General features: G+C 48.1%; 1 protein-coding gene and 1 non-coding gene across 4 annotated transcripts; one reads left to right on the top strand and one right to left on the bottom strand.

Annotated features, from left to right (window-relative positions):
* Positions 1-291: 291 nt before the first annotated feature.
* LOC123136685 (peptidyl-prolyl cis-trans isomerase FKBP16-1, chloroplastic) lies at positions 292-2,577 on the bottom strand. Of its 3 annotated transcripts, none has more exons than XM_044556155.1 (8): positions 2,396-2,577; positions 2,065-2,267; positions 1,559-1,593; positions 1,373-1,466; positions 1,151-1,211; positions 989-1,034; positions 838-908; positions 292-692 (listed from the first exon to the last, which is right to left on the bottom strand). In XM_044556155.1, the coding sequence occupies exons 2-8, from the start codon at positions 2,226-2,228 to the stop codon at positions 615-617; spliced, it is 549 nt and encodes a 182-aa protein (XP_044412090.1). In that variant the 5' UTR covers positions 2,229-2,267; positions 2,396-2,577; the 3' UTR covers positions 292-614. The 3 variants fall into 3 exon arrangements, with proteins under 3 accessions (XP_044412090.1, XP_044412089.1, XP_044412091.1); XM_044556154.1 differs by having other exon boundaries at positions 2,082-2,267; XM_044556156.1 differs by having other exon boundaries at positions 1,559-1,600; positions 2,082-2,267; positions 2,396-2,431.
* A 7-nt stretch (positions 2,578-2,584) lies between these two features.
* On the top strand, positions 2,585-2,665 carry TRNAL-AAG (transfer RNA leucine (anticodon AAG)). Its single transcript has one exon. It is a non-coding gene; the product is annotated as a tRNA-Leu (tRNA).
* The last annotated feature ends 5,715 nt before the right edge of the window (positions 2,666-8,380 follow it).

Here is an 8,380-nt window from a genome sequence, read left to right as displayed (position 1 = left end):
CTCGGCAACGAAGGCTGCGTCGCCGCCGCGGCCGGCAGCCACCTCCCGCGGCATGTGATCGTGCGCTGCGTCACCGTCTCTGGCTCGCCGATGAGAGGGCTCGTCGGAATCCAAGAGGCCTCTTTGGCTCTTCCTGCTCCTCCTTGTCCAGACGACGGCGGCAGCCGCAACCCGGAGTTGCCTGTGCTGCTGTGCAAGTCTGTGTTCCCTGGCTAGTGGCTACTGCCTGTACTACACTGCCCATTGCACCATCGACAGATAGATCAGAAACGTTCGTACGGACAGTTCCAGTTGATAGTGCTGTTTTTTTTTTCTCGAATACACACGAGTGTGCGTATCATATACTGTATTATAGAAGGAAAGGGTAGAAACCCTCCACAGTTGATAGTGCTGTTGTGAAGGAAATCCTTGTGCTTTCTTCTCTTCTATACCTTCATCCAACTGGCTGAATGCTTTTTCGGAAGAACGAACAAACACATGGTTTGAAAAGAAAAAAATCAGAAAGAAATTTGAAGAAAAAAGTCCAAAAAAGAATCACTGTGGTTCTCTTCACTTGTAGAACAGGACAGGAGAGCTTCTATCTGCATTGGCATGTGATGATCATGAGACAATGATCACAGGACTTTGAGCAGCTGAACCTCAAACACCAGCGGTTCCTTGGCATGCGACAGCAGGCTCCGGCGTGGTCCAAACTGCGGTAGCAACCAAATAAAGCACAAGAATGATCACAAATCATCAGAAAACAAAAGGAGAAAGGTAAATATGTTGCTTCCGGAGTATAGATGTGAAAGAAACATGACAAGATTCAGATAAGCTCATGAGCTAGCTAGGCCGTACCTCCTCCGGTACGGGCTGCAAGCTCTCGTCGATATAGCCTACTTCAGGGGGTATCAGAGCCCTCCTCTTGCCTGCAAAGCCACGGAGAAATAAAAGTTTCTAGTGGCTAAACCAAGAAAACTGTCAGAAAATGCCTGAAACTGTACAGCACCTCCGGCTTTCATGCCGACTATGACGTCTTTGAGGCCCCGAATCATCTACAAGAAAAATGATTCATCTGTCAAGAGAAGCCATAAGGATGTGAAATTGCTATGGGAAACCTTTAAATCATCTGCAGAAAGGTCAATTGCCAAGAGAAATCCTGTCCTGGAACCTCTTGCACGTCGAGTCGAAGTGTCACCGGCTTACTCTCGCCGCTGAACTGATTCACCGTGCTGCATCAGAGAAAACAGACAGGCAAAAGCATAATGAGAGTCAAAGAAGAGCAGTATTGGTAGTACTGAAAATGCAACACATATATGCACTTTACAAGCTAGTACTAGTACTATATGAACAACACAATCAAGGATTCAGTCAATGGCAATATTCTCTTGACCTATGCACGAAATAACCATTTGCACGGCGGCACACGTAGTTGAATTGCACTAAATCGCCTTCCCGAGCCTCCGGCCCTTCGCCATCGACTACATCTTCAGATCAAGAAACAGAGTTCTTCCATTTATAAGATCTCATCTCAGCAACTGGAGTATTTGTGTAAAAAGATCCCACTAATGGCAAGTACCTTCAAGCTTTACTCCACTGTCCAGCTTTCTGTACCTGAACACTTCAAACATAAATCAACCAGTATGCATACTATAAAATATAAGATACATAATGTAAGAATTTCACAAGAATCAGTTCATTTCACACAAACATAATTAGTCCATCTATTCTGATATGTGGAAACGACTCGTCCCTCGCGTTGTCCCTGCCCAGGGTGACTCAGGGTTCCCCCTCAAACCCTAGGTGCTGCCGCCCCCAACCCTTAGGACATACTAAACGATATTTTGAGCAGTGATGATATGACTTCCAACACATAATTTTGACAGTCATTGTTGTGTATATAATACTCCCTCCGTTAAAATAGATGACTCAACTTTGTACTAAGTTTATACTACCATTTTAACCCAACCATTTATTCCAAGAAACCAATCTGAATACCCTTGTGTGCAGTATGAGCCAGATTTACACTGCACTGTTTCTAATAAGCCATCTATATTTAGTAACAGGGCGGTAGTGGTTCATAACCAGGCAACACGCAGTACCTGATGACATCGGGCTCCAGCATTGCTGCCTGCACCGGCATGGGCACGGCGAGGAGATTCGCGCAAGAGGCAGCGGCGCCAAGAAGAGCCAGCCCTGAAACAGCTCTCCTCCCGGACACCCCGCACACTGCTCTGAATCCGCGGCATGTCGACCTGGTCGCCTTCGGTTCCAGTGGATGCGGGCGTCTGATTGGATTGGAAACGCCCAAGAACGAGGTCAGTTTGAGTCTTTGAGATGAGATTCCCATAGAGAGAGAGGATCAAATCTGTTTGGAGGGAGAGAGAGAGGATTTGTTCGTGTTATGCGTTAGTACCTGGGACTAGGAGACGGAGAGGCGCACGGGAATGGATTGGGGAATTTTACGTGCGGTGCAGACTCCATTGTAAAGGTCAGGATAAGGCAGTGTCGCAGTGGACAAAGGCAAGTGCTTATCTGGCTGCGGATAGAACTGAGAACCGCTCATAGAGAGTAGATAAAATGAAACACCAAATAAAGCAAATATGATCAGATGACCGAGTTGGTCTAAGGCGCCAGATTAAGGCTCTGGTCCGAAAGGGCGTGGGTTCAAATCCCACTCTGGTCAATTATTTTTATTTCTCTGGGTGATTGTATCCATTTTCAAGAAGGTTTAGAACTTTTTACTAATCCTACAACATTCCTAGATTTCTCTTCTGAAAAGATATGAAAAACATATCAAAGATTTTTTTTCACTCATCTAACGCCTTGGCGAATTTATATTTCTCTTGGTGATTGTATCCATTTTCAATAAGGTCTTTTTAGTTAGAACTATTTATTAGTCCCAACATCCCTAGATTTCGCTTCTAAAAAGTATGAAAATCCTTTTCTTTCTCCTTGGTAGTATCGTCCTAAAAACGCAAGAATGATATTTTTTTCTATAACTTTTTTCATTGATCTGACACCTTGGTGATTACAATCAATTTCTCTTCTCAAAAGATCTTAAAAGGGTTTTCTTTCTCCTTGCTACCATCATTTTATAAAAACATAACAACGATACTTTTTCTTGGTCAAAATTGGGGGGGGGGGGGATTCTTACCATTTACACATTGGTGATTATATCTATTTTCAAGAAGGTTTTTTAAGTTGGAACCTTTTATTATTCTCATAACTTTTCTAGTTTTATCTTTTGAAAATATATTGAAACCTTTATCTTTCCCCTTAGTACCATCGCTTTTAATACATAACAACCATTTTTTCCAACATCATGAAGGAGAGGAGCATCAGCCACAATCACATCCAAGATACATGCAATATGCGAAAGTCCAAGGTAGTTTATTTTTCTTAAAAAACAAGTACAAGCTTGGTTTACTAATTGTCTAATCCTTAGTAGAATAGTTAGACGTAGTCACGTCCTCATACAAAAACCTAGACAATTATTGCTCCACCTTATGATGCTGGCGAAGCCAAGGGTCCCCTCCTCCTCTGTCCATTGCTTCGGCGATGGGAGGGGGTGGAGACCGTGGATCGCTGTTTCGGCGCTATAGTTGGGTCTGTTAGGATTATACTTTGGTACCCTGCCGATGGTGATGTTATGAACGTAGCAGAAATTCAAAATTTTCCTACGTGTCACCAAGATCTATCTATGGAGAAACCAGCAACGAGGGGAAGGAGAGTGCATCTACATACCCTTGTAGATCGCTAAGCGGAAACGTTCAAGAGAACGGGGTTGAAGGAGTCGTACTCGTCGTGATCCAAATCACCGGAGATCCTAGTGCCGAACGGACGGCACCTCCGCGTTCAACACACGTACAGCCCGATGACGTCTCCCATGCCTTGATCCAGCAAGGAGAGAGGGAGAGGTTGAGGAAGACTCCGTCCAGCAGCAGCACAACGGCGTGGTGGTGATGGAGGAGCGTGGCAATCCTGCAGGGCTTCGCCAAGCACCGCGGGAGAGGAGGAGGGAGAGAGGTAGGGCTGCGCCAGGGAGAGGTGAAACTCATGTGTTGGCAGCCCCAATACCCTCAAGTATATAAAGGGGGAGAGGGAGGGCTGCGCCCCCACCTAGGGTTCCACCCCTAGGGGCGGCGGCCAGCCCAAACCCATCTAGGGTGCGGCCAAGGGGGGGAGAGGGGAAACTTGCCCCCCAAGTTAGGTGGGTGCACCCCCTCCCCCAAACCCTAGGCGCCTTGGGCCCTTGTGGGGGGGGCGCACCAGCCCACCTGGGGCTGGTACCCTCCCACACTTGGCCCATGCAGCCCTCCGGGGATGGTGGTCCCACTTGGTGCACCCCCGGTGTAACGCCCTCGATGCGGCTATATCTCCCACGTGTCGAAGCACGACTTAGAGGCATAACCGCATTGAAAGCAATGTCGCAAGAGAGGTAATCTTCACACAACCCATGTATTACATAAGGGAAAGAGATACATAGTTGGCTTACAGTCGCCACTTCACACAGTACATAAATAAACATCCATCATTCAGTTTACACTCAAGGTCCGACTACGGAACCAAAATAGAACAAGACTACCCCAAATGCAACACAGATCCCCGATCGTCCCAACTGGACTCCACTACTGATCGTCTGGAAATGAAACATAGTAACGACCAAGGGCCTCATCAAATTCCCACTTCAGCTCAGTTGCGCCATCTGCGCTGGTATCATCGGTACCTGCATCTGTTTTGGTAGAATCTGTGAGTCACGGGGACTCAGCAATCTCACACCCGCGAGATCAAGACTATTTAAGCTTAAGGGAAGGCTGGTGTAATGAGGTGGAGCTGCAGCAAGCGACTAGCATATATGGTGGCTACGATCGCAAAAGAGAGCGAGAAGAGAAGCAAGGCACGGTCGTGAAGCTAGTAGCGATCAAGAAGTGATCCTAGAGCAACCTGCGTCAAACATAACTCCAACACCGTGTTCACTTCCCGGACTCCGCCGAGAAGGGACCATCACGGTTACACACGCGGTTGATGTATTTTAATTAAGGTCAACTTCGGGTTTTCTACAACCGGACATTAACAAATTCCCATCTGCCTCATAACCGCGGGCATGGCTTTCGAAAGATAATACCCTGCAGGGGTGTCCCAACTTAGCCCATCACAAGCTCTCACGGTCAACGAAGGAATAAACCTTCTCCCGGGAAGACCCGATCAGTCTCGGAATCCCGGTTTGCATGACATTTCGACAATGGTAAAACAAGACCAGCAAAGCCGCCCGATTGTGCCGACAAATCCCGATAGGAGCTGCACATATCTCGTTCTCAGGGCACATCCGGATGAACACTACGTACGGAAACCGAGGATACCCCAAGTTGCCTCAGGGCGGCACCGCAAGTGGCTCTAGTTTGGACCAACACTCAGAGGAGCATTGGCCCGGGGGGGTAATAAAGATGACCCTTGGGCTCGCGAAAACCCAAGGGAAAAAGGCTTAGGTGGCAAATGGTAAAACCAAAGTTGGGCCTTGATAGAGGAGTTTTATTCAAAGCGAACTGTCAAGGGGGTCCCATAAATCACCCGACCGCGTAAGGAACGCAAAATCAAGGAACATAACACCGGTATGACGGAAACTAGGGTGGCAAGAGTGGAACAAAACACCAGGCATAAGGCCGAGCCTTCCACCCTTTACCAAGTATATAGATGCATTAATTAAAACAATAGATATTGTGATATCCCAAAATATTTGTGTTCCAACAAGGAACAAACTTCATCTTCACCTGCAACTAGCAACGCTATAAGAGGGGCTGAGCAAAGCGGTAACATAGCCAATCAACGGTTTGCTAGGAAAGGATGGTTAGAGGTTGACATGGCAATATGGGTGACATGATATAGCAAGTGGTAGGTATCGCATAGGCATAGCAAAAGAGCGAGCATCTAGCAAGCAAAGATAGAAGTGATATCGAAGGTATGGTCATCTTGCCTGCAAGGTTCTCAGAGTTGTCGAAGGCTTGATCCTCGTAGGCGTTCTCAACAGGTTCCTCGTTCACATACTCGTCTCCCGGCTCTACCCAAAGCAAGAACACAAGCAACGGAACCACAATCAAACAAGGAACAATGCACAAGCAATATGATGCAATACATGACATGCGATGCGAGATGTGATATGCAATGCATATGTGTGCTCCGGGAGGAAAATGATGAATCGGGCATCAACTTGGCAAACCAAGTATGCCGCTGGAAAGATGAGATGATTTCGGTTGAAATCGATATAAAGATCACCGGAATCGGATGCACGGTTTGCAAATGACAAGCAAAACAAGAATGCGCGAAATCTGCGTTTAACAGCACGATGCTACTTAGCATGCAACAAGAAACTATGCTACAGCACCCCAACATGCAAACAAAGCATATGACAGTGATCTACAGGAGATGCTTAACAAAAGAGGAACACTGAGCTACGGCTAAATCACATCATAATAGGTTCAAACAAGCATGGTGAAAGTGCAAAAAATATCAGGTTCACAGACTTGGTGAAAATACTAGTGTGCCAGAAATTAACATCAGGAAGGCATGTTTAGAGCAAGCAAACAACAAGCTACAGGAACTTATAATAGCAAAACAAGGCATGACATGATTCTACTCAAAGCATAGATCAAAAGTCTCTTACTGACCATAAGCCAAAAAGGACCATAAGAAATGATGGCACCCATGTAAACATAGCAAGTTTTATTAACAGTTCCAGACTTAGTGAAATTTCAGGACATGGCAAAAACAGATTCAACATGGCATCTTTACAAGCTTGATTAACTCACTACCAGGCATATCATGGCATGGAACAAGTACTAGCATGAAGTAGGCATGAAAAAGAAGCTATCCTTGTGCAAAACAACCTCATAGCATGCTTGGGAATAAACCACACAAAATGACAAGACAACATCATGATGTAAAATGACATGTTCATGAACTTGCTCAAATGCAGAAACTAATGCCACCACTGGATTGGTGGGATTTTTCTACCCCAAAAACATATATAATATGTTAGGGTTGCTGTAGAAAAATATTCACAAGTGCATTAAGTTAAAACCTGCCTAAAATGGTAATTGACAGAAATGGCATTTTCCATAATTGGAAACGTCCAGAAAAGGACTTGCGCGAAATGGAAAGGTACTACATGCCAGAAATGGTATATTCGCAGGAACAGAAATAAAACACTTAATAAAAATAAAAATAGACAAATAAATAAATAAAATAAAGAAACAGACATGCTAAGAGTGTATGGCAGGTGGGGCCACCCTGTCATACGCACAGTGCAAGAAATGGATTAAAAAAGGGGGGTTAATATGCAGCCGCGAGGGATCGAACCCGGGTCTCCCCGGTGTGGCTCTGCTACTGCAACAACTGGGCTAGGCGGGCGCTGCTGACAGGGGAAGGGCTTCGGCCCCTTTAGAAAGGCGCCAGGTCGTGCAACTGCGTTGCAAAAGGAGAGGACGACGGCGCCGGCGAGGGCAATGGCGGCAACCAGTGGGCACAGGGCCTCCGGCGGCCGTGCGGAAAGGGAAAATAAGACGCGCGCAACTACGAGGGAAAGCAGGGGCGCTCGAGCTCGAGCAGTTGCTCGACTCGGGGCCATGGTGTCCGTGGCGAGCGGCAGAGGGACTCGCCGGAGCTGCGGGAGGCTTGCAGGGTGCGCGCGAAGGCGTAAGCGAGTGCGCGAGCGCGCTACGGGAGCACGAAGAGGGGGAACCGGAGCGGGGACACGCAAAACACGCTGGGGTTGCACCGCACTGCACCAACAAATTCAGAAACGCCGGAGCACTGCGAGCGCGGGAAAGACACGGATCGGACGCGCCCTACGGTTGCCTAAATGCCAGGGAAAGGATGGGAGAGGGAGGTGCATTACCCAGGTCACCCAAGGACACGGAGTAGTCGATGAAGACGAGCTGCCGGCGACGTGGTGGCTGAATCGTGGCGCGTTTTCTGACCGAGAGGTAGAAGGAAGCAAGGGACGTCGATGAACTCGTCGTCCGGGCACCATACTCGACGTCGTGGAAGGAGACGACGGCGAGGAAGAAGATGGACACGAACTGCGGGGTTTGGAGTGGCCGGAGAGCACGCCGGCGACGAGGCGCGCTCCCAGGTGCGCTCGGGACGGGGCGGAAGCGGCAGATCTGGTGGCTAAACTCACCTGGAAACGGCGGCGGCGGACGAGGGAAACCCTAGGCGACGCAAGGGACACGGGAGCTGGGGCTTAAAAGGGCTAGGGCGAGCGGACGAGCTCACGCGCGCTCGTGCTCGCGGTCCCCATGGCGACGGCGAGAGGAGAGGGAAAAGGTGGGTGCGGGAAACAGGGGAGGCGCTGATGAGCGGGGCCGACCTATCCACGTGTCGAGGGTCTAGCGGGGGTGCA

Source organism: Triticum aestivum, chromosome 6B (assembly GCF_018294505.1).
Source record: "Triticum aestivum cultivar Chinese Spring chromosome 6B, IWGSC CS RefSeq v2.1, whole genome shotgun sequence".
NCBI lineage: Eukaryota > Viridiplantae > Streptophyta > Magnoliopsida > Poales > Poaceae > Triticum > Triticum aestivum.
Note: the sequence above shows the minus strand (reverse complement) of the source record. Positions and strands in the feature narration are given on the sequence as shown.

Coding starts and splice junctions, on each gene's coding strand:
- LOC123136685 (XM_044556154.1), bottom strand. CDS start 2,463: ATGGAGTCTGCACCGCACGTAAAATTCCCCAATCCATTCCCGTGCGCC. Junction 1,594..2,081: donor CTGGAGCCCGATGTCATCAG/GTACTGCGTGTT, acceptor TGAAGTGTTCAG/GTACAGAAAGCTGGACAGTG. Junction 909..988: donor AGTCGGCATGAAAGCCGGAG/GTGCTGTACAGT, acceptor GTGGCTTTGCAG/GCAAGAGGAGGGCTCTGATA.